Here is a 25,122-nt window from a genome sequence, read left to right as displayed (position 1 = left end):
CCTCAACTGAAGACTGTCCTGAGATGCTGCATAAATACCCCAGCTCCCTCCCCACTCAGGCAAGGAAACGCTGATGGGCAGGTTCCCTGCTGTCTCCCAGAAGTCCCCACTGGGATTGAGCTCTTCTGTACTTCCTTGATAACCAGCCCTATACAGCTGCCTTCCGTTCTCTGTCTCATTTCCACACTTCCCTACTTGTGTTTCTCAGGACACCTCCCTAATAAACTTGCCCTGAACTCCTTGTTTCAGGGCAACCCAGACTACTACAAATAACTACTGTGTTCCAGGCCCCGTGCACACCGCGTGATCTCATGTGTCCTCACCTTGGGCTCTGGTTTTCTGCTTGTCCAGTGGGTGGTGGGGGCAGATGTAGCCAGGAGTCCCTCCTCACCTCTCATCCTGGCTCCCAGGCCAAGTGTGGCCCAGCTCAGGATTGCAAATCCACCTGTTTGGGTCTGGGCCTGGGAAGTTTCATCCTCAACCCTGAAGCCATGTGCCTTAACATCTGGGATGAATCATGGGCAGTTGCTCTGGACATGTCAGGTGGTAGACGAAGCCTGGGATGAGAGTGAAGGCATGATGACAGTGACTTCCGGGTCTCTGTTGGGGGTGAGAGATGGCTTGTCCTGGCTCAAAGAGGCATCCGATGGGACCACAGGAGTAGAGGGTAGGGGACTGAGAGGCAGGGTGAACAGCCGCCTCCATGTGTGTGAAATCAGGTGGTGTCAATTTCAACATGTCATCAACGCTCCGAGGAAACATCGCTGTCCTAATTTTGCAAGTGAGGATGTGAACCCAGGGCAGGCTGAATCCAGGGCCCCATGCCTGAGGCACCTAGTAAGGAATGAGTCCCACCTGTTACCCTGAGGCTCACAGGAAGGAGTGGGATTTCTGGGCGGTGATAAATGTGGGCACGGCTACCAGCTGGCAAAAGGCAGGCCACCTGGAGGGAGCCACAGAGTGGAGCCTGGACCCATTCATGGGCAGCATGAGTGGACAAGTGGGTGACCTGAGCCCATCGCAGGAGAAGTCGCTGGCCCAGGTGAGTGAAGGGAGAGACTCCTACACCAGCCGCAGTTTCTCCTTCTGCCACGGGGAGGGGCAGGACTCAAGGTCCCTGAGGTTCTTCTGAACTCTCCAGCTCTGGGTTTCTTCCCAACCCTGAGGGGCTTGGTAGCCAGAGGCTACACCAGCACTAACCAATAGAAATACCATGCCACCACAAACGCAAGCCACATAGGTCATTTGAAATTTTCTTTCTTCCTTTTTTTTTTTTTTTTTGAGACAGAGTTTCGCTCTTGTTGCCCAGGTTGGAGTACAATGGCACAATCTTGGCTCACTGCAACTTCTGCCTTCTGGGTTCAAGCAATTCTCCTGCCCTAGCCTCCCGAGTAGCTGGGATTACAGGCACCTGCTACCACGCCTGGCTAATTTTTGTATGTTAGTAGAGACGGGGTTTTAACCACATTGGTCAGGCTGGTCTGGAATTCCTGATCTCAGGTGATCCACCCACCTCGGCCTCCCAAAGTGCTGGGATTACAGGCATCAGCCACCATGCACGGCCTTTTTGAAATTTTCTAGTAGCTCCATTAAAGAACTAGAAAGAGGCTGGGCGCCGTGGCTCATGCCTGTAATCCCAGCACTTTGGGAGGCTGAGGTGGGTGGATCATTTGAGGTCAGGAGTTTGAGACCAGCCTGGGCAACAGGGTGAAACCCTGTGGCAGGAGAATCGTTTGAACCCAGGAGGTGGAGGTTGCAGTGGGTCAAGATTCTGCCACTGCACTCCAGCCTGGGAGACAGAGCAAGACTATGTCTCAAAAACAAAACAAAAACAAAAAACAAAACAAAACAAAAAAAACCTAAAAAGAAACAATTGAAATACATTTTAATGATGTATTAACTTCAATATATAATCTAATCAATATAAAAACGATTGGTCTGGTGCAGTAGCTCAGGCCTATAATCCCCGCACTTTGAGGCGGGAGGATCACTGGAGCCCAGGAGTTCTGGCAACATAGCAAGAACACATCTTTACAAAAAATTAAAAAATTAGCAACATAGGGAGACCCCATCTCTAAAAACAACAACAACAACAACAAATAGCTGGGTGTGGTGGCCCACGCCTGTAGTCCCAGCTACTCGGGAGGCTGAGGTGGGAGGATGGATTGGGCCTAGGAGGTCGAGACTGCGGTGAGCCAACATCGTGCCACTGCACTCCAGCCTGGGCAACAGAGCTAGACCCTGTTTCAAAAAAAAAAAAAAATGAGTGTTTTGAGGGGATACTGAGTCTTTGGAATCCTGTGTATTTTACATTCACAGCAGACCTCAGTTCAGACTAGCCACATTTTAAGAATTTGTGGCTACCATATTGGACAGGGCTGGTGAAGGCTGCTGGCCTGCTGGGGAGGCTGCATTGGCAGGTCACGTCCTCAGCTATGAGCTGGAGGAGGCAGGAACAGGGTGCATTTTCGTCTCTAGCCTGGGAGGAGTCCCTTGAAGGTCCTTAGGGTCTTTCCTTCGTGGTCGCACACGGCAAGCTTGGGCTCCAGGAAGACTCACACGGTTCCATGAGTATGGAGGCAACGATGGGTCCTTGGAGGTCTCGATTCCTGCCATCATAGGGTTTTGCATGGGGTAGGTGGTGTATGCAGGGTGGGAGGTGCCAGGATGGGGTTCGCAGGGCAAAGAGGGGTGGCGACCGGGCGCTGGAGTGGACTTTCTTTTTTTTTCACGTTGTTGTTGTTTTAAGAAAAAAACAAAACAAAACACCACAGATCAAGTTTTCTAACACCTCAGTTTCAAGATTGCACGTTTCACATTTCTCAGTAATTTACAGGCACCCACAGCGAGATGTTGCTTAGTGCTAGCTGGAGGGGCAAGCTCAGGTCTAGAAGGGAGAGATGGGTCCGGGTGGAGCAACACAGTTGGGCCCCAGGGAGTCTTGGAGGGACCTGAGGAAGCGGAGGGTTTTGTCTCCAGTCCTTTGGGAGGGATCCTCTCCTCCTCCAGGACTCATGGCTCTTTAGCCTAGGGATGGGGGAGGCCAGGACTGTTGGCAGCAACCTCACCCGGTCTGGATATGGGTTCCAGAGTTTTTTTCCAGCTTTTCCATGGAAGGGGTAGTTTGATCTAAAGGGGAAATCTTCCCCACTCAAGCCCCAGTTGGGGGGTGGTGGTGGTGGTGGTGGAGGTCAGGGGAGGTGGGATTTTCTCCTCCCCACCCTGGAAGATCAGGCTTCGGAGCATCGGGGAGGCAGTCAAGGGTCTTCAAAACCCACATGGTGATGGACGGAGGCACAAGAGTTCTTGGACCCCAGGCAGTTCTGGCCGCTTCCCAGGTTGGTTCCCTGGCTGGTTTGGCAACGTCAGCCTCCAGGTGTGTGGCAATGTGGGGAGAGGGGGCCGTGGCTGCTGGAGAGCCAAGGAGGGGTGGGGAGAGAAGAGCCACCCTGGCCCCTGGGTCCCAGAGCCTGCATCGCCCCAGCCCTCCGGGAACTGGGCTGGCTGTGCTCATCATGGCGGCTCCCTGTGGGACAAGGAAGAGCATGGAGATTGGTGCTAGAGCAAACCACGGTCCCATTTACTTCCTCAGGACCTGGATGCTGGCATACTCTGAGAAGGACAGCTCGGGCTTGGGAGCCAGCTGCTTGGGGGTCCGGTTGAGGTGGACCATGTCCAGGTCAGCATAGGTGAGGGTGTCCTCCGACGCGGGCTGCAGGCTGGTCTGAATGCTGGCATACTCTGTGTGGTTGTTGGGCTCCGCGGCCTGGGGAGCAGGCTTCTTCCCCTTGGGCAGGTTCAGGTCCGCATATGTGATATCATTTGTGTCCTGGGTTATTTTTCTGGCATTCTTCTCGGGTTCATGCAACCTTGTAGAAGAAGTGGAGCCCTGGGCTTTCTTCTGTCGGATTCGGACGAGGTAGAGAGCCGCCATCAGTAGGGCCACCAGCAAGGTGCACACCACGCCCACCACAATATAGATGTTCTGTTCATTAGGTCCAGTGTTCTCAGCGGCGGTATTTGAGCCCTGCTCCTTTGGGTGGGCTGAGACCTTCAGGTCATGGCTTTTGCTGACCGCTGACTGCCCGTCATGCTCCACCTGGCAGGTGAGCTTCACATCATCCCTGTGGGCAGATACATTCACCAGGAGCCAGCTCATCCAGCTGTAGGTGCCATCCTTGTTCTCTGTAAGAGTTGAGGCCGTTTCTGTCCGGGACACATTGCCGTTCTCCAACCAGGTCAACCGTAGTCTCTGGGGGTAGAATTTCGTCACCTGGCAGGTGATATTCACCTGGTTCTCTGCCCTCCTGGGCTGTTGAGTAACCTCCAAGGTGGGTGGAACTTGGATAGTCTCAGACAAGTTGGCAGTCCCATGAAAAGAGTCCCCCTGCAAGGTGACGTGGGCCACCTCGCAGATGACTTGAGAGTGAATGTCCCCGTGGGTCAGCACCACATTGGCTGTGCTGTGGATGCTGTAGGACACGCTCTCTCCTGCGGGGTCCACGTTGGTCTGGAAGTCTGAGAGCTGATTCCCATTTTTGAACCATTTCAGGCTGATGTCTCTGGGTGAGAAGCCATGAGACTCGCAGGTGAAGCTCACTGTGTGCTCAGGTGTGGCCCTCGCTGCGGGGCCCGATACCACGGGGGCAGAGGGTTTGGCACGCACAGACAGCTCAGTGCCTGCTCCAGACTTCAACTCCACGTCAGGGCTCCCTTTCTGGAACTTCACACAGTAGTAGGTGCCGGCATCTGCTGGGGTGATGTTACTGATGCGGATGGAAAAGTCCATGTTGGTTCTCTTTGTGAGGTCTGAAACAGTTGTCGCCCGGGGGAAGTGGCCTTCTTTTTGATGGTAGATTAATTTCCGGCCTGGTCCAGCTCCTCTGAACCACTGGATGGGCCCCACAGGGTTCAGGGAGGTCACAGTGCACTGCAGAGCGGCCGACTCTCCAGCTGCAACTGATACAGACTTCTCAGGCTGAATCACCTGCAGCTCCTCCTCACCCGCCACTCCTGACCAGGCGCAGGACGCGGGGAGCAGCAGGCAGAGCAGCGGCCCGAGGCGGCCGGGCGCCCGGCCCGCGGGCTCCATGGGCTGCGGCTACGCCGCCCGCGAGGGCTGGAAGGCACTAGAAGCGCCGCCGGGGCTGCCCAGAGGCCGGGTCCCCGCTCCACTTTGCGCAGACTTGTTTTTCTGAGGTCAGCGCTGCGAGCTGGCTACATCGTCCTCTTAAGGTGGACTGGGGAAGTTGCTGCCGACCTCCCCTCGCCTCCGGACTCCGGCCGCGCGGCTACTCCCGCTTCCCACTGGCGAGAGGCTGGAGGCGGCGAAGGAGTCGGGGAGTGGAGGCGCGGGGGTGGGGGGGTGTCTGCCTTTTAACCCTCCCCAAGAGGTCGTGCCTCTGAGCCCCAAAGCTGAAGGCCCCTCTTGGGGGTGGGTGCGGGCCGGAGGGGACCGATCCTTTCAGAGCCGGGCCGAGGTGAAGGAAAAGCTGGAGTGGACTTGCTGGTAGGGTCGCGAGACGGATGGGGAGGGTCGCGGTGTGGGCAGGGTGGGGCCCAGGTCCAGGCTGGGGATGGGGTCTGAGCCGGGCGTCCCCGCCCACCGGCCTGCCCTTTCGCGCCCTGCCCTTCGGTGCCAAGAACAGGCACAATTTCTCCTGTGCCTGTTCTTGGTTTTCTTCCTCAAGGTAGTGTGTGTAAAGCTGTGTGTTGGTAACTTGACCCATTTCCTTAGAAAATGGCTGAATGTGTTGCTGATGTATAGCAATACCAGAAAATTTGTTTTTTGTCCATGAGAGTGAACAGGAAATTTATTTATTCATTTATTTGGAGACAGGGTCTCACTCTATCACCTAGGCTGGAGTGTAGTGGTGAGAACATGGCTGACTGCAGCCTCAAACTCCTGGGCTCAAGCAACCCTCCCACCTCAGCCTCCTGAGTAGCTGGGACTACAGGCACGCACACCACACCCAGCTAATTTTTAACTTTTTTTTTCTTTTCTTTTTTGAGATGGAGTCTGGCTCTGTCACCCAGGCTGGAGTGCAGTGGTGTGATCTTGGCTCACTTCAGCCTCTGCCTACCAGGTTCAAGCGACTCTCTGCCTCAGCGTCCTGAGTAGCTGGGATCACAGGCGTGTGCTACCATACCTGGCTAATCTTTGTATTTTTAGTAGAGACGGGGTTTTGCCATGTTGGCCAGACTAGTCTCGAACTCCTGGCCTCAAGTGATCCACCCACCTCGGCTTCCCAAAGTAATGGGATTACAGGCGTGAGCCACTCCTCTCAGCCAGAACAATTTTTATTTCTCTTTGATGAAAAGCAATTAAACACCATTCATACCTTAATAAAGCTGGGAGGGGAGTATGATTAAAATCTAGCTTAAGGATGATTGTGGCCTTTAGAAGTTGTGTTTCTTAGTATCCAAGAAGATGATTATAAAAATAAAAAATAAATAACAAAAATTTTTTAAAAGTTGTGTTTCTTGAATTGTATGAATCTTTTTAAAAGAAAACAAAGTATAAACAAAGCTAGGGGAAAAGTCTTACAAGTTGTTCAAGTGTGAATTCGTATCTGATTATATCCCCATAAAGCTGTTAGTTTTAATTAAAAAAAGTTCAAGTAATTGAATTTTTTTTTTTTTTGAGATGTAGTCTCGCCCTGTTGCCCAGGCTGAAGTGCAGTGGTGCAATCTCAGCTCACTGCAGCCTCCGCTCTCTGGGTTCAAGCAATTCTTGTGCCTCAGCCTCCTGAGTAGCTTTGATTACAGGCGCCTACCACCATGCCCAGCTAATTTTTGTATTTTTAGTAGAGATGGGGTTTCACCGTGTTGGCAAGGCTGATCTCAAACTCCTGGCCTCAAGTGATCCGCCCGCCTTGGCCTCCCAAACTTCTGGGATTACAGGTATGAGCCACTGCACCCAGCCAATTGATCTTTTTTTTTCTTTTTTTTTTTTTTTGAGACAGGGTCTTGATTTATTGCCCAGGCTGGAGTGCAGTGACATGATCTCAGCTCACTGCAATCTGTGCCTCCTGGGCTCAAGCGATTCTCCCACCACAGCCTCCCAAGTAGCTGGGACTACAGGCGTGCACCACCACACCTGGCTAATTATTGTATTTTTTGTGGTAATGAGGTTTCACCTTGATGCCCAGGGTGGTCTCAAACTCCTGAGCTCAAGCAATCCACCTGCCTCGGCTGGCCAAAGTGCTGGGATTACAGGTGTGAGCCACCTCACCTGGCCAAGTAATTGATCTTAATGCCCATGAGTTCAAAATACAATACTCAAAAAAGAAAAAAAGGAACAAAAAGGAGAGGCAGTGTTCTGCATCAGGAAAAGGATATTCTGCTTAGACCTGAGATAACCCTCTTAAAAGACAATTGAAGTCAGAAATTGAAATAAAAAATTGCTCATGTTGGCTAAGAAGGTGCATCACCATTTCCAGCCTCAGTTTCCTCACTTAGCGAATTGGTATAATGGCAGTGTCATGTCAGGATTCATTTAATGCTTAGCCCAAGGCCAAACCCTCTCTCATATTCCTTTAGACAAAGGTTATTAGTCCATTTTTGGTGGGGGGCCAAGGAAAGTCCTTTGAGGATCCATTTGGGGCCCAAGGAGAATAAGACCCAGAGAGAGGGGAGTGACTCAGGCAAGGCCACAGTGGGACCTGCTGACTCTTTGTCCGGTGCTCTTTTCCTTACCATTTTCATCAGTGTTGGAGGCTGGCTTTAGCCTACAGTCAATGATATCCACCCAGGAGTGGCCTCTCAGATCTCAGACCCTGCAGGGTGGGCCCAGGGCCAGCTGAACTGTCCTAACCAACTCCCAGGCCAGGTCAAGCCACCCCTCACTCAGGCGTGGCTGATGGGTTCCAAACCATGTCTTTACATTGAAGACTTCTAGGTCACAGTCCATCATTTCAACCCTAACCTATCAGGTACACAGCTCAGCCCTGCTTAAGTGTGGGAGGGAACGGTCAAAGACAAAATTAAGACAAATTCAGTTTAAAGATCTCAATTATCTTTATTGCAATTCTAGAATCAGGCAACTGGCTCTGCCACTCACTGGCTTTGTGACACTAGGCAAGTTGCTCAACCTCTCTGAGTCTCAGACTCTGTGCACTTTATCCTCCCACCTGACCTGGCCTGAAGGCTTCCTAAGGATGAAGATCAGGGCACTAAAGAGGGCCCCTCCCTGCCCCCACATCCCTGAGTCAGGCTTGTAAACCTTTTCTGTGTTTAATCCACATTTAATTCTCTCTGATGTTTAGTGTAGTAGGTTCTTTTTTTTTTGAGACAAAGTCTCACTCTTGTCCCCCAGGCTGGAGTGCAATGGTGGGATCTCGGCTCACTGCAACCTCCGCCTCCTGGGTTTAAGCGATTCTCCTGCCTCAGCCTCCTGAGTAGCTGGGATTATAGGCACCTGCCACCATGCCCGGCTAATTTTTGTATTTTTAGTACAGACAGGGTTTCACCATGTTGGCCAGGCTGGTCTCAAACTCCGGACCTCAGGTGATCCTCCCGCCTCTGCCTCCCAAAGTGCTGGGATTACAGGCGTGAGCCACCACGCCTGGCCTGTAGTTGGTTCTTTATATCATCCCATTTTCAAGACGGAGGAAACAAACTGTTATGGCTTGACCCAGACCCTGATCCTCCCAGCCCGAGTGGGACCTCTTCACTCAGACATCCCCTTCCTCAAGGACAGTTGAGACCTGCAGGACCGAGGGTGGTTGGCCTCTGACCCAGGTCTCTCCCTGTCTGTCCTCAGTTCCGGGAGAACATCCAAGATGTGCTATCTGTGCTGCCCAATCCTGATGACTACTTCCTCCTGCGCTGGCTCCGAGGTAAGGATAGAGCGTGGGGCTGGGGTAGGGTCAATGGCATGAAAGAGGAGTGTATTTGGTATCTATTGAGTGTATCAAATTACTCCAAAACATAGCCATTTAAAACAACTGCAAACATTTATTATATCTCGTGATTTCTGTGGCCAGGAATTATGGAAAGGCTTAGTGGGGTGTTTCTGACTCAGGGTCTCTCATGAGGTTGCAGTCAAGATACCCATCAGGGATGCAGTCATCTGAAGGTTTGACTGGGACAGGAGGATCTGCTTCCAAGATGTCAAACATAGCTGGCAAGTCTGTGCTCGCTGTTGGCAGGAGGCTTCAGTTCTTCCTCACAGGGGCTGCTCGAGCATCCTCACAACATGGCAGTTGGCTTCCCGCCATAAGTGATCCCAGTGAGCAGGGAGGAAGTGGTGATATCTTACAATGAAGCTTTCTGAGTCACATTCCATCATTTCTTTTTTCTTTTCTTTCTTTCTTTTTTTTTTTTTTGTTGAGATGGAGTCCCACTCTGTTGCCCAGGCTGGAGTGCAGTGGCATGATCTCGGCTCACTGCAACCTCCGCCTCCCAGGTTCAAGCAATTCTTGTGCCTCAGCCTCCCGAGTAGTTAGGATTCATATGCCACCATGCCCAGCTAATTTTTGTATTTTTAGCAGACAGGGTTTCCTTATGTTAGCCAGGCTGGTCTCAAACTCCCGACCTCAGATGATCCACCTGTCTTGGCCTCCCAAAGTGCTGGGATTACAGGCATGAGCCATCTCGCCTGGCCAAATTCCATCATTTCTACAGCAGTCTATCAGGTACACAGCTCAGCCCTGCTCAGTGTGGGAGGGAACTGTCAAAGACAGAATAACGACACATTTGGTTTAAAGATTTCAATTATCTCTATTGGAATTCTAGAATCAGGCAACATTTCATGTTATGAGATAGAATATAAGTGCTCCAGTGAGTCAAGCAGAGGAGTTTGGCTTTATAGACAGAAAAGGGACTGAAGAAAGCAGAAACAGAACAAAAGGCAGATCTATCATTTCAAAGCTACAATACTTTTCTGGTAAGGCAAGGACAGGGATACAGAACAATAGAAAGATAACTGATTGGTTAACATCAGGTGACTTCAGGTTACTCTTTCCTGTAAGGCTAGAAACAGAGAGAACTTCATTAACATACCAGCTGAAGACTGTAATTGGCCTGTTAGGGAAATTAGGCTCGCTCGCTCGCTCTCTCTCAAAGAAGTTCTCACTCTGAAGCCCAGGCTGACATCAGCTCACTGTAGCCTTGACCTCCTGGGCTCAAGCGATCCTCCCACCTCAGCCTCCCTAGTAGCTGGGACTATAGGAGCTCGGCACCACGCCTGGCTAATTTTTGTGTATATTTTTTGCAGAGACAGGTTTTCGCCATGTTGCTCAGGCTGGTCTAGAACTCCTGGACTCCAGTAATCCACCTCCCTCAGCTTCCCAAAGTGCTGGGATTACAGGCATGAGCCACCATGCCTGGCTAGGCTATCTCTCTTGATTTCTCAGGTCAGATAACAACTCAGTTTCAGTTTAGCGAGCATGGGTGACTCCATCTTGATTTTTGGTCTTGTCTATTGGGACCTAGTGCTGGAGTTTAGTACAAAGCAATGGCCTCCTATGATTTTTGTTTAGCAGAGCAGGGAGTGAATACTAGGTGAGGATCACTGATGGTCATCTTGGAGGTGGCTAGTACAAGGAGTGGAAATACTTTCATATTTTGAGCACTTATTCTGTACCAGGCACTGGGTACAGCAGTTTTTATGTATTATTTCCTTTTTTTTTTTTTTTTTTGAGTCAGAGTCTCACTGTCACCCAGGCTGGAGTGCAGTGGCAGAATCTTGGCTCACTGTAACCTCCGCCTCCTGGGCTCAAGTGATTCTCCTGCCTCAGCCTCCTGAGTAGCTGGGTTTACAGGTGCCCGCCACCACAACTAGCTAATTTTTGTTTTTTAGTAGAGATGGGGTTTCACCATGTTAGCGAGGCTGGTCTCAAACTCCTGACCTCAAGTGATCCACCTGCCTCAGCCTCCGAAAGTGCTGGGATTACAGGTGTGAGCCACCGTGCCCGGCCATTTATCTATTATTTTCTTTCTTCTCTTTCCCTCCTCCTCCTCCTTGTTCAACCCAATTAGGTAGGTATTATTGTTAGCTTTGTTTTTGCATTGGAGGAAGCTGTGGCTTACAAAGGTTAAACCACTTGACCAAGGTCGCTATGCTAGCAGGTGACAAAGTCAGGTCAGTCTGACATTAGAGGCCAATTGCTTAACATCTTCTCATAAAAAGAGTTTGGGGACCAGGTTAGGGAAGAGGTTTGCTCTTGAGATAAATGTCAGAATCCCAGGAATCCGAATGCACAGGCAGGATTCTCAGTGGCCCTGAAAATGTGGCTGTAACTCCTACACTTAAGACTCCTTCCTTGGGGGGTTCGTAGGGGGTGGGCGGTAGGGCTGGAGTTGGTTTCAGCTGCAGTAAGAAAACCACTATGAAACCATGTTGATCATCACACCTGCTCCTACTATTGCAGAGTACACAGGAATTCACATCCCTGAATGTTGAGCCCAGAATACTTAATCTGTGATGAATAGCCTTTGTAAAACCTGTGATGGCAACTTGCCTCTGAGCCTGGTGTGTACTTTATGTAACTTACGACAAGGCTGGGCTAGGGGTCTCACACCTGTAATCCCAACACTTTTGGAGGCCAAGGAAGGAGGATTGATTGAGTCCAGGAATTTGAGACCAGCCTGGGCAACATAGGGAGACCTCATCTCTACAAAAAAATTTTAAAACTTAGCCAGACCTGGTGGCACACCTGTGGTTCCAGCCACTCAGGAGGCTGTGGGAGAATCACTTGAGCCCAGGAGTTTGAGAATAGCCTGGACAACATGGCAAAACCCCATCTCTACAAAAAAACAAAACAAAGCAAAAAAAACACAAAAAACTTAGCCAGGTGTGGTGTTGCCTGCCTGTGTTCCCAGCTACGGGGGAGGCTGAGGTGGGAGGATCACTTGAGCCTGGGAAGTTGAGGTTGCAGTAAGCTATGGTTGTGCCACTGCATTCCAGCCTGGGTGACAGAGCAAAACCTTGTCTCAAAAACAAATAAACAAACAAGAGCTATGACATAGTAGCCAACAGGGTTTCCTAGCTCATCTTTGCTCAGTACCATTTCTTCTACCTGGAATGTCCTTTAAACTGCCACCAAATCAAAAAAGAGTCCCGACTGGAGTTCCAAAGACAGGCGTCTAGTCCCCGCTCTGCCTCTTACTAGCAGCATGAGACCTGGGGCCTATGGCCCCCTTCTGTTGGGCCCTCAGTTTCCTCATCTGTTTATAGGGAACAAGACTCTCTCCCCGCAACCGGCAGCTTTCATGGTTGTTATGATGCCCAGATGAAATCAATGTGAGAACTACTCCCCAAGGCCCTGGGGACCAAGTGAAACCACTTGGTTCTCACCAGCCAGAGGCTCTCAGCAGAAGTGCTGCTGCAAAGCCAGTGAGCCAATGGACCAGGCTGACTCCTAGAAAGCTGGGTGACAGCCCAGCTAAGGCTGGGCTCAGGGCAGAGGACTGCATTGACAGCCTGCTGGGGCCGCTAGGACCTCACTCCCATTTGTTTATAACATCCACTGGGTGTTTTTCTGATTACAAAATCAGAGCCCACTTATCATGGAAAATCTGGAAGGTATAGAAAAAGAAAAACACAATGATATTTCTATAAATCACCCGTAATCTCACCATGGCCATTAGGCAAACTTATATATAATTTTTCTTTTCTTTTTTTTTTTTCTTTTTATAGAGACAGTCTCACTATGTTGCCTAGGCTGGTCTCGAACCCCTAGGCTCAAGCAATGTCACTGCAACCTCCACCTCCTGGGTTCAAGTGATTCTCCTGCCTCAGCCTCCCAAGTAGCTGGGATTACAGGTGCCCACCACCATGCCCAGCTAATTTTTGTACTTTTAGTACAGACGAGATTTCACCATGTTGTCCAGGCTGGTCTCGAACTCCTGACCTCAGGTGATCTGCCCACCTTGGCCTCCAAAAATGCTGGGATTATAGGCATGAGCCATAGTTCCCGGATGAGTTTGGTGATTTTTTTAAAGAGTATTAAGGGGGCTGGGCACAGTGGCTCACACCTTTAATCCCAGCATTCTGGGGGGTGAGGCGGGCGGATCATTTCAGGTAAGGAGTTTGAGACCAGCCTGACCAACATGGTGAAACCCCATCTCTACTAAAATACAAAAATTAGCCAGGCATGGTCGTGGGTGCCTGTAATCTCAGCTACTCAGGAGACTGAGGCAGGAGAATCACTTGAACCCGGGAGGCAGAGGTTGCAGTGAGCCAAGATCGTGCCACTGCACTCCATCCTGGGTGACAGAGGGAGACTCCTTCTCAAAAAAAAAAATTTTTTTTAAAGTAAAAATTAAAGAGTATTAAGGGCTCCTGAGGCCAAAATGTTTGTGATCTGCTGATTTAAACAATTCTCAGCCTTATGATTCTGACAGATTCTGAGGGTCTGCTGTCTCAATGACTTTTCTGGAACAACAGGAAAAGGGCCCCAAGGCCCACCAAGGGGCATGCCCAGGGAATCAAGGAGCCTGTGTCCAGTGTTCCTGGGTCTCCGGATATCTCAGGCATTGTGGCTCCCCGGGTCAAGAACAAGGCCCTCTGGGTAACAGGAGACAAAGCTGGCCTGGAGGGTGGGGCAGGGCCGTTCTCTCTCCAGATGCCTGGAGTGAGCCTCTAGAATTCCACAACCATAACCCTGTCTCTTGTTGCAGCTCGGAGCTTTGACCTGCAGAAATCAGAGGACATGCTGAGGAAGGTGAGGTTGACACCTCCCCATGCCTAGCCTGGTCCTGTTTCCTATCCCAAGTCTGAGGCACAAATTTATTCATTCATTCATCCATCCATTCATTCATTCATGGAACACCCATTCATTGAGACTGGAAGGTAAACCTGGCCTGGTGCTAGGCGCTGGGGAGACTGCAGTGATGGGAAGAGAGAAAAAGAAACCAGAGGAACAAAGAAGACAATTCCTGAGAATGGAAAGTACAACGAAGACAGCAAAACAGGGAAGGAGGGAAGAGAGGTCAGGGACATTTCAGCAGGGACATGAATACCCAAAAGGAAGCAAGCATGTGAAGATCAGGGTGAAGAGCACAGCTCATGCAAAGGCCCTGAGGTGGGAATGAGCTGGTGTATTCTTTTTTTTTTTTTTTTTTTTGAGACAGTCTTGCTCTGTCACCCAGGCTGGAGTATAATGACGTGATCTCAGCTCACTGCAACCTCCGCCTCCCAGGTTTAATCAATTCTCCTGCCTCAGCCTCCCAAGTAGCTGGGATTACAGGCATGCACTACCACATCCGGCTAATTTTTGTATTTTTAGTAGAGACAGGGTTTCACCATGTTGGCCAGGCTGGTCTTGAACTCCTGACCTCGGGTGATCCACCCACCTTGGCCTCCCAAAATGCTGGGATTACAGGCGTGAGACATTGTGCCCGGCCTGAGCTGGTATATTCTAGGAGCACACGGAGATTGTGTTGGAGAGAGAAGGGGAAGGGATGAGGTTGCAGGGTGGCCCCAACACATCAGCCAGGCTCTGCAGGCCTTGTAGGGGGTATAGGTTTTTGCTTAAGGGCAACTGGAAGTCAGGAAGTAGAGTCTGACTCCCAGGGCAGCCATGCGGGAGGGGGCATGGGAAACATCTGGAAGGATGCAGGGGGAGACAGCTGCAGAGTGCAGGCCTCCCCTGTCCCTTTCTAGGTCTCTCCTGGCCTCTCAGATGCATGTCCCCTTCCATCCCCATCCTGTTTCCATCCCCCAGTTCTATGTCAGTGGAGCCTGGGGATGCTCTGGCAGGCCCTTAGTGGTTGCAGGCAGAGGGACCTGGCCTGGTGTCCCCAGGTATCCACAGAGGTCTTTGGGACAGGCAGAATCTTCACCACCTCCTGCCATGTCTCTGCAGCATATGGAGTTCCGGAAGCAACAAGACCTGGCCAACATCCTTGCCTGGCAGCCCCCAGAGGTGAGCATCTCTCAAACCCATACCCTGATCCCTGGGCCCTCGGCCCTCGGCACTGAGCCCCCGTCTCCTGTGTATGCATCCAGGTGGTCAGGCTGTACAACGCTAACGGCATATGCGGCCATGACGGTGAGGGCAGCCCTGTCTGGTACCACATCGTGGGAAGCCTGGACCTCAAAGGCCTCTTGCTCTCGGCCTCCAAACAGGAGTTGCTCAGGGACAGCTTCCGGAGCTGCGAGCTGCTCCTGCGGGAGTGTGAGCTGCAGAGTCAGAAGGTGTGTGGGTGCCACCCTGGGCAGCTGCAGCCGGACACAGCACCCTCACCCCCTGAGCCTCACACCCAGAATCTGCCTTCCTGGGCTCCTGGGCTCCTCGGCTCCTCCTGGTACTGTGGAGTGAATGCAGGTTCAGAGAGGCCAAGGACCCACCCAAGGCCACACAGTATGTGGCTGAACTGGGAATCATTTCTCCCCCAATTGGCCCCAAAGCCCACTCAATCCACTGGGCCACACTGCCCTCTGCAGCCTCATTGGATGAGAGGGACAGGGATTTCAGCCCCACTGGACCGAAGAGGGAACTGCAACACAGCGATTTGCCCTCCCATGGACGGACACAAAGAGGTCGGTCCTTGGGTCACTCCGGTCCTGGCATCCTGTGGGATGGCCCCTTCCCTCCCCCCATCTCCGTGCCATGCAGAGCTGAGACAAGCCAGGCCAGTGCCCTGGGCTTAGGCCCAGCCCCATCTTGGATGGGTGGGGGCAGTGACCCTCACAGGGTCTCACCCCCTGTCATTCCCTTGCAGCTGGGGAAGAAGGTGGAGAAAATCATAGCTATTTTTGATCTCGAAGGGCTGGGCCTGAGGGATCTGTGGAAGCCAGGAATAGAGCTTCTCCAGGAGGTGAGGTGACTCCGCCAGGGGCATGGGTGGGTGGTCAAATGCCTGGGTCTTTACCCTCCACTTGCTGGTGTGGGGCAGGGGCGGGAATCCTCTCTCCTCACTGCCAGGTGAGTACCCGCCCACAGGTACTGCCCACAAGAGCTGCACAGGCCATGTTTGCAGCTCTTACTTTTTTTTTGAAATGGAGTTTCGCTCTTGTTGCCCAGACTAGAGTGCAATGGCGCGATCTCGGCTCACTACAACTTTCACCTCCCGGGTTCAAGCAATTCTTCTGCCTCAGCCTCCCGAGTAGCTGCGATTGCAGACATGCGCCACCATGCCTGGCTAATTTTGTATTTTTAGTAGAGATGGGGTTTCTCCATGTTGATCAGGCTGGTCTCGAACTCCCAACCTCAGGTGATCCGCCCACCTTGGCCTCCCAAAGTGCTGGGATTACAGGCATGAGCCACTGTGCCTGGCCCGTTTTTTTTTCTTTTCTTTTTTTTTGAGACAGAGTCTTGCTCTGTCACCCAGGTTGGAGTCAAGTGGCATGATCTCGGCTCACTGCAAACTCCACCTGCCAGGTTCAAGCAACTCTCCTGCCTCAGCCTTCGAAGTAGCTGGGACTAAGGCACCTGCCACCACGCCCGGCTAATTTTTGTATTTTTAGTAGAGAGGGGGTTTCACCATGTTGGCCAGGTTGGTCCTGAACTCCTGACCTCAGGTGATCTGCCCGCCTTACCCTCCCAAAGTGCTGGGATTATAGGTGTGAACCGCCGCACCTGGCCTACAGTTCCTTACTTTTGTTGGCAGGGATATTTTCATACCCACAGCTTCTCGGGGCTGTGCTAAGTTGGGCGTGGCACCCCCATGTCACCATCTCATGTTCAGCAGGTCACAACAGGGCCCGATTCCCTGACCTGCCAATGTCCCTGTGGATGTCCCTGTCCTCATATTCTGGCTCTGCTCACTCTCATCCCACCCCTGATCTCTGCCCTCACCCCCAATACCTGCCTACCCTTCTGCTTCCAGCCGCTGACCTTCCTTTTTGCCATTTCCTCTGGGAAGGGCTGAGAGTAGGTCATCTGGGAGTGCTGCAGTAGGAGGGCAGCTGTGGGGAGGCCTGGGCCGCAGGGCAGCCAGCCTACGTGTTCCTTTCTTTCTGTTTCACCCAGGACAGCAAAGAACTTAAACATAAAAAATGTTATTGGCCACCAGGCACAGTGGCTTATATCTGTAAAGCCAACATTTCGGGAGGCTGAGGCAGGAGGATCGCTTGAGCCCGGGAATTTAAGACCAGCCTGGTCTTGAACATAGCAAGACCCTATCTCTACAAAATAAGAGTATTCGCTGGGCGTAGTGGTGTGTGGGGGTGGTCTCAGCTACTTGGGAGGCTGAGGTGGGATGATCATTTGAGTCCAGAAACTTGAGGTTGCAGTGAGTTGAGATCGCACCACTGCACTCCAGCCTGGGATGTAAATTATATCTCAGTTTTTTTGTTTTGTTTTGTTTTTTGAGACGGAGTCTCACTCTGTTGCCCAGGCTAGAGTGCAGTGGCTCACTGCAGCCTCTGCCTAACAGGTTCAAGTGATGCTCCTGCCTCAGCCTCCCAAGTAGCTGGGATTACAGGTGCCCGCCACCACGCCCAACTAATTTTTGTATTTTTAGTAGGGAGGGGGTTTCACCATGTTGCCCCGCCTGGTCTCGAACTCCTGACCTCATGATCCTCCCACTTTGGCCTCCCAAAGTGCTTTGGGATTACAGGCGTGAGCCACCACGCCCGGACAATATCTCAGTTTTTTTAAAAAAAAACCATTCCCTATTTGCAGTGTCTCTTATAAACAAATGTAATGGGGCCTATTGGGACTCATTTGTAGGAATCAAATATCCTTTCATACAGTGTAGACTTATTCTTGGCAAGAATGTTTTACTGTCTAACCAAGAATTTTAATTGGTTTATCTTATTTGAAATTTTAAAAGTGAGTAAATAAAAATAAAAAGCCATTCCTTGCAACTATGTATATTATGCTAAAAGTAAGTCTCTCTCATTCCTGAAGCTGAACTATTGTCTGACTCACGTGGGAGGGAACCTTCCACAGTCGTGAATGGGATTTTTCTTGCCTGTCATGAATAGAGTTATCCCCCAACTCATCTGTCAAGAATTGGCACTAGGCCAGGTGCGGTGGCTCACACCTGTAATCCCAGCACCTTGGGAGGCTGAGGTGGGAGGATCGCTTGAGCCCAGGAGTTCAAGACCAGCCTGGGCAATATAGCAAGACCCCATCTCTAGAAAATAAAATAAGAAATAAAAATAATAATAAAAAGAATCTGCACTAGCTGCTTCAAGGAAGGTCTATGACTAGGATCCAACAAACCAGAAGTGGCAGCTTCTCTGTGTCTGGGCGGGTTCTTGGTGTCTGGGCATCGGGAGCCGTCTGCATCAAAGCCTTGGATGGTTGGCATTCGAGGCCAAGGCTGTGCCCTTGGGTCCTGGAGGGTGGGGCGAGAGGGGATGCAAGGGGACAGTGTTCAGATGCCCATCACTTCTGCCACTTGGTTCCGCAGTTTTTGTCAGCACTTGAGGCAAATTACCCTGAGATCTTGAAGAGTTTAATTGTTGTGAGAGGTGAGTAAAGCAGCCCAGGATATGCATGAGTTAGGGGGACAGGGGATGTGCGGTGACCGGGTGGGCACCTGAGACCCCAGCCAGCCACCTGAGGGAGCAGTTCTGTGCCTGGTTTCAGCCCCCAAGCTATTTGCCGTAGCCTTCAACCTGGTCAAGTCTTACATGAGTGAAGAGACACGCAGGAAGGTGGTGATTCTCGGAGGTGAGTGAGCCGTCTGCGGCCTCTTTTCCAGCCCGGATCCTGAGCTGAGGGTGGTCCTTCTCACAGATCTGATGGTTCCTGCATCTGAAGGTGTAGGGCACCCAACTGGTGTTGAGGGCCCACTGCCTGGTGGGCTGCCAGGTGGGCTGCTGTGCCTGCCCCCCAGAGGGAAGAGGGGCCAGGAAGGGTCTCAGAGATTCCTGGAGGTAGCATGGGTAGAGATCCCGATTTGAGGTTAGGAGAGCTGGATTTGAGAGTTGGCCTTGCCAGTTATTAGCTGCAAGCAGAGTGAGTCACTCACCTGCTCTGTCTTGGTCTTGGTTTCCTCATCTGTTTAATGGGGGGAATTAGATCCGGGTCTTTGGCGGCACACAGTGGCTCATGCCTGTAATCCCAGCACTTTGGGAGGCCGAGACAGGAAGATTACTTGAGCTCAGGAGTTGGAGACTAGCTTGGGAAACATAATGAGACCCTGTCTCTACAATAAATAAATAAATTAGCCAGTCATGGTGGTGCACACCTATAGTCCCAGCTACTCTGGAAGCTGATGTGGGAGGATTACTGGAGTCCAGGAGGTTGAGGCAACAGTGAGCTGAGAGCACGCCACTGAACTCCAGCTTGAGTGACAGAGTGAGACCCTATCTCAAAAAAAAAAAAAAAAGAGGCCGAGTGCGGTGGTTCACGCCTGTAATCCCAGCACTTTGGGAGGCCGAGGTGGGTGGATCACGAGGTCTGGAGTTCAAGACCAGCCTGGACAATATGGTGAAACCCCGTCTCTACTAAAAATAAAAAAAATTAGCCGGGCGTGGTGGCAGGAGCCTGTAATCCCAGCTACTCGGGAGGCTGAGGCAGGGAACTGCTTGAACCCGGGAAGCGGAGGTTGCAGTGAGCTGAGATCGCACCAGTGCACTCCAGCCTGGGTGACAGAGCTAGACTTTGTCTCAAAAAAAAAAAAAAAAGAAATCTAGGTTTTCCAAATTATATAAGTAATACAGTTTAGAAATTTGTAAATTACAGAAATGTATAAGGAAGGGGGGAATATCCTGTCACCCAGCGAACTACAATTAACACTATCTTTTTCAGAGAAATATATTTTCCAAAAAAAAAATGGGTTCATACCACACATATACCCTTTTGTAACTACTTATCATATGATAATAATTTTCCCATTTTAGTAAAGTCCTAAATTCAGGTTGTTTGTATTATTTTTATTATTAGGAACAAATGAGTAGTGACAATCCTTATAGATAACCTTTGTACACATCCACAATTTTTTCCATAGGATAAAATCCTAGAAATGGGAGATTTTTATCCCCCAAAGGAAAATGCACGTTAGGACTTTTTTTTTTTTTTTTGAGACAAGGTCTCACTCTGCCACCCAGGCTGGAGTACAGTGGCATGATCTTGGCTCACTGCAGCCTCGACCTCCAGGGCTCAAGCAATCCTCCCACTTCAGCCTCCCAAGTAGCTGTGACTACAGGCATGACCACACCTGGCTACATGTTAGGACTTTTGATAACTTTTTCAGTGTAGCGCTCACACAGATTGCAGAGTTTAACTCCACCAACTGTGTGTGAATGTGCCCATTTTCCCACACTCTTGCCAAGGTTGGACATCAATAATTTAAAATATTCCTGCCTTTTTTATAATGGAAAATGATGTTTATTATTATTTTACATTGGGTTATCTGGTTCTTTTATTACTCGTGAGGTTGGACATTTTCTTTATAATTGACTATTTTAATTTGTTGTTTATTGCCTTCTTGTGTCTCATGACCATTTTCTAGGAAAGTATTTTTTATGCCATTAATTTATAAATACTCTTTGCATATTAAACACCTTGTCCTTTCCTGCTATGGAGGCTGACAACATGGGAGGATCACGTAAGTCCATATATATAGATATGTGTGTGTATATATATGTATATATTTGAGATATATACTTATATATATGAAATATATATATTTATTTCAGAGATAAGGTCTCTCTGTGTTGCCCAGGCTGGAGCGCAGTGGCATGATCATAGCTCACTCCAGCCTCAACCTCCTGGGCTCTAGCGATCCTCCTGCCTCAGCCTCCTGAGTAGCTGGCACTATAGATGCACACTACCACACGTGGCACATTTATTGTTATTTTTTGTAGAGTCATGTCTTTACTGTGTTACCCAGACTAGTCTCAAACTCTTAGCCTCAAGCAGTCCTCCTGCCTGGGCCTCCTGAAGTGCTGGAATTACAGGCGTGAGCCACCATGTCTGGCCCTTTCCTGTCATATTTGTGGCATTTTGGCCAGTTCATAGTTTGCCTATTATCTAATTTTTGACTTAGTGTTATTTATTTATTTATGAGATGGGGTTTCACTCTGTTGCCCAGGCTGGAGTACAGTGGTGTGATCTCGGCTCACTGCAACCTCTGCCTCCCGGGCTCAAGCAGTTCTCCCTTCTCAGCCTTCCAAGTAGCTGGGACCACAGGAGTGCACCACCAGGCCCAGCCTAGTGTTATGTTTTTATGCCAAATTGGGGGGCTTTTCCTTTGATTTTTCCACCGCTTTCATGCTTATACAGTCCTTCTCTCTCCGAGGGTACTGGGTGTCCACCTCTGCTTTCGTCTACTTTGTTCCTGCAATGCCCGTGTCCCTTTGTGGAACATCCTTGGCCATCTCAGAGCAGCTTGTGGGGAACTGACCCGAGCTTGGCCCTGCAATTCTGAGGGTGCTGGAGCCCTGGGAGCTGAGGGCAGTATCTGACCAGAAGGCTGAGTTCAGTCTCTAAGGGAAAGCGAAGACCAGGTCATAGCCTGCCTGACCTCAACCCCAGGCTCCAGGAGTTGCTGGTCTGAGTTCCTATGAACGTGGCCAATGGGCCAATATCTGGACAGATGTGGGGGCAGGGCCTGCAGGGGCAGTAAGAGAGGGGCAGGCCTGGGACAGGACCTAGTCAACACAGCACATGCTGAGCCCCAGGACAAGACCTAGGGCCACTCGGCTTCCCTCTTCTGGGACAGGACTGCTCTAGGCAATGGAGTGGCAAAAGTGCGCCAGGGAGGGAGAGCAGCTGGCCAAAGGACAGATCTGGGCTCAGCCCCCTCTGCCCTCTGTTGAGTCTCCTGAGTCCCCTTGGAGTCGCTCTCTTGCTCCCATGCAGAAAACTGGAAGCAGGAGCTGACAAAATTCATCAGCCCCGACCAGCTGCCTGTGGAGTTTGGGGGGACCATGACTGACCCCGATGGCAACCCCAAGTGCCTGACCAAGGTACAGGGTGCCCAGAGGATGGGGAAGGAGGGGAGAAGCTGTGACCTAGTGCCCACACACCCCCTTCACCCACAGATCAACTACGGGGGTGAGGTGCCCAAGAGCTACTACCTGTGCGAGCAGGTGAGGCTGCAGTATGAGCACACGAGGTCCGTGGGCCGCGGCTCCTCCCTGCAGGTGGAGAACGAGATCCTGTTCCCGGGCTGTGTGCTCAGGTAGGGATGGCAGCCACTCTACACCTGGGCACATCTGGGAGGGGCCTGGAGCCCAGGCAGGGGGTCGCCAATGGGGCTCTATCCACTGCAGGTGGCAGTTTGCTTCAGATGGTGGGGACATCGGCTTTGGGGTTTTCCTGAAGACCAAGATGGGGGAGCGGCAGAGTGCTAGGGAGATGACAGAGGTGCTGCCCAGCCAGCGCTACAACGCCCACATGGTACCTGAGGATGGGATTCTCACCTGCCTCCGGGCCGGCAGCTGTAAGAGTTGGCAGGGTTGGCTCCACCTGGAGCTGGGGGCTAGGGGGAGGGTGCTACAATGTGCATCCATGTCCTACCAGGTGAGGGCCCTTGGTTCTGGTGGGCACAGTGTGAGGCTGGCTCTGGGCTCTCAATTGTGGCAATGGCTCCCTGGTCTGGGTACCCACGCAGAGATTTACCACCATGGAAGTCAGAGTCCCAGGTGGGGCATCTTGTCTGAATGTCTGTCCCTCACTGCAGATGTCCTGAGGTTTGACAACACCTACAGCCTGGTTCATTCTAAACGCATCAGCTACACCGTGGAGGTACTGCTCCCAGACCAAACCTTCATGGAGAAGATGGAGAAATTCTAGGTGAACCTCATGGTCCCCACACCCTCCTCTTTGATCTCTGAATCCACAGTGAGTTCACAGCCTTCCCTGGCCAGACCCTGTTCAACCTCTCAGGAACAGGGATTCTACAACAGCAGGTCACAGCCTATGCATCACAGCTGGCCCACTCCTCAGGAACGGCTGGGACAGTGTCCTAGTGGTGGCCCGATGGTCACAGCAAAGCAACACAGACACTCCATCCCCACTATGACCTGCTGTGACCTCAAGCTCAGCAAAAACCCCAGGCTTTTTTCTATCAACCAATACCAAGAAATAAGTTACTCTTCTAAAATATAGTATTAGGCCAGGCATGGTGGCTCATACCTGTAATCCCAGCACTTTGGGAAGCCAAGGCGGGCAGATCATTTGAGGTCAGGAGTTCGAGACCAGCCTGGCCAACATGGTGAAACCCTCATCTCAACTAAAAATACAAAAATTAGCCAGGTGTGATGGTGCCTGCTTGTAATTCCAGCTACTTGGGAGGCTGAGGCAGGAGAGTCGCCTGAACTTGGTAGGCAGAGGTTGCAGTGAGCCGAAATCATGCCACTGCACTCCAGTCTGGGTGACAGAGTGAGACTCTGTCTCAAAAAAATAAAGTAAAATAAAATAGTATCAATAGGAAATTTGAAATATAGTATAGCTGACAGATCAGGAAATAATTACCATTGAAAAGATAGTTTATTACTCACAGTTCCCAAGAGGAGGGGCCACTGTGCCATAGGGGGAAGAGGAGGGGTCCCCAGGGAGGCATCAGGGCCGAACATGACGCACATGAGACAGAAAAACTCTGGACAAAGCAACTTTACTTTTATGATGGTTTCTGCAGGAAGGAACTGGTGAGGCAGGGTAAGCAGGCTTGAGATTTGCTAGTTTGAATAATTTCAGCAGGCTCCGTGGAATAGGGGCTGTCACTAGCTGTCTGGTATCTTGCCCTGGGGTGATTACAGCAGGTGGATAGTGGCCTGGAGTGTGAGAATCTGATAAAGGAGGTAGTTGGAATATGGTTTATATCAGTTGGTTTGCATTCGAAAAGTGCATTTGTGGGCAAGTTGCTGTATCTCTAGGAGAGGCAGGCCCTCCAGGATTAGCAAAACCTCAGATGTTAAAGCATGCAGAAAATAAAAGACATGGTTCAAATAGTTCCCTAACAAGCAGTTGTGCAATGCTGCTCTGAATGGAAATCCAACCTCACAGTTTCCCATCTAGAAAGAATTTTAAACTCTCTATTCTGTCTTCCACATACACGTTCCCTCCCACTGTTATAGCATCTGAGAATCTGCTTGAGCTCTGGATCTTCATCCAATCTCCTGATTAAGATTTCAAACTGGCCAGGTGCAGTGGCTCACACCTGTAATCCCAGCACTTTGGGAGGCTGAGGTATGTGGATTGCTCGAGGCCAGGAGTTTGAGACCAGCCTGGACAACATGGCGAAACCCCGTCTCTACGAAACATACACAAATTAGCTGGGTGTGGTGGCGGCGAGTGCCTGCAGTCCCAGCTACTTGGGAGGCTGAGGTGGGAGGATCTCTGGAACCCAGGAGGCGGAGGTTGCAGTGAGTTGAGATTGCACCACTGCACTCCAGCCTGGGAAACAGAGCAAGACCCTGTCTTAAAAAAAAAAATTCAGACTGAGCCTCACAGTAGGACACTAGGTCGGTGTCAGCCCACAGTCCTACTAGAATGCTGTCCTGCGATCAGGCCTCTTTGGGTCTGGCTATGCTGTCAGCTGAGATTCTGCCCAGGATCCTGTCACTCACATGTTGTCCCAGCTTGTTCTCAATGTGGCAGCCCCAATTGACAGCCAAAGTTCTTCCCTAATTGCCTACTTTACAGGAATCCTGTCCAAAAATGGAAACACGGGCATTCAGCAGCCCTTGCTCTCCCTCAGCCCCTCCCCTGACAGCCACTGATCTGTTCTTCATCCCTACACTTTTGATTTTTTCCAGAGTGTCATATAAATGGAATCGTGCAATATTTAGCCTTTTGATTCTGGCTTTCTTTAGTCAGCATAATGCCTCTGAGATTCATTCACTTTGTTGCATGTGTTAATATTTAGTTGCTTTTCGTTGCTGAGTAATATACCACTGTATGGATGGACCACGCTGTGTTTATCCCTTCCCCTGTTAAAGGCTGGTTGAGTCGCTTCCAGTTTGGGGGCGATTATGAATAAAGCTGTTGTAAGCATTCGTGTACAGGTTTTTTGTGATCCTAAATTTTCACTTCTCTAGGGTATCAGTACCCAGGAGGAGAATTCCTGCTGGGACCTATGGGAAGGGTACATTTAATGTCATGGGAAACGGACAACGTGTTTTGCACAGAAGTTGCACCATTTTCCCAAAAGCAGCATGTAAGCATCCCAGTTGCTTCCCATCCTTGCCTGGTGCTGTTAGTTATTCTGATATTAACTATTCGAATAGGCCTGTGGTTAATGTGGTTTTTATTTATTTATTTATTT

The 25,122-nt window shown here is 50.7% G+C and overlaps 2 protein-coding genes across 5 annotated transcripts; one reads left to right on the top strand and one right to left on the bottom strand.

Annotated features, from left to right (window-relative positions):
* Positions 1-767: 767 nt before the first annotated feature.
* On the top strand, positions 768-24,851 carry SEC14L6 (SEC14 like lipid binding 6). Of its 4 annotated transcripts, none has more exons than XM_016938968.4 (12): positions 768-1,042; positions 8,765-8,840; positions 13,627-13,670; positions 14,814-14,873; positions 14,957-15,145; positions 15,673-15,768; positions 18,313-18,373; positions 18,492-18,575; positions 21,714-21,820; positions 21,896-22,035; positions 22,127-22,296; positions 22,537-24,851. In XM_016938968.4, the coding sequence occupies exons 1-12, from the start codon at positions 845-847 to the stop codon at positions 22,647-22,649; spliced, it is 1,338 nt and encodes a 445-aa protein (XP_016794457.1). In that variant the 5' UTR covers positions 768-844; the 3' UTR covers positions 22,650-24,851. The 4 variants fall into 4 exon arrangements, with proteins under 4 accessions (XP_016794457.1, XP_009436448.1, XP_016794456.1 ...); XM_009438173.5 differs by lacking the exon at positions 768-1,042 and adding an exon at positions 5,179-5,509; XM_016938967.4 differs by lacking the exons at positions 768-1,042; positions 8,765-8,840 and adding an exon at positions 13,344-13,517 and having other exon boundaries at positions 22,537-22,649; positions 23,933-24,011.
* On the bottom strand, positions 2,887-5,092 carry LOC470177 (tyrosine-protein phosphatase non-receptor type substrate 1). Its single transcript, XM_054675822.2, has one exon. The coding sequence runs from the start codon at positions 5,090-5,092 to the stop codon at positions 3,581-3,583; it is 1,512 nt and encodes a 503-aa protein (XP_054531797.1). The 3' UTR covers positions 2,887-3,580.
* Positions 24,852-25,122: the final 271 nt, after the last annotated feature.

The sequence above is a fragment of the Pan troglodytes genome, chromosome 23 (genome assembly GCF_028858775.2).
Source record: "Pan troglodytes isolate AG18354 chromosome 23, NHGRI_mPanTro3-v2.0_pri, whole genome shotgun sequence".
NCBI lineage: Eukaryota > Metazoa > Chordata > Mammalia > Primates > Hominidae > Pan > Pan troglodytes.
Note: the sequence above shows the minus strand (reverse complement) of the source record. Positions and strands in the feature narration are given on the sequence as shown.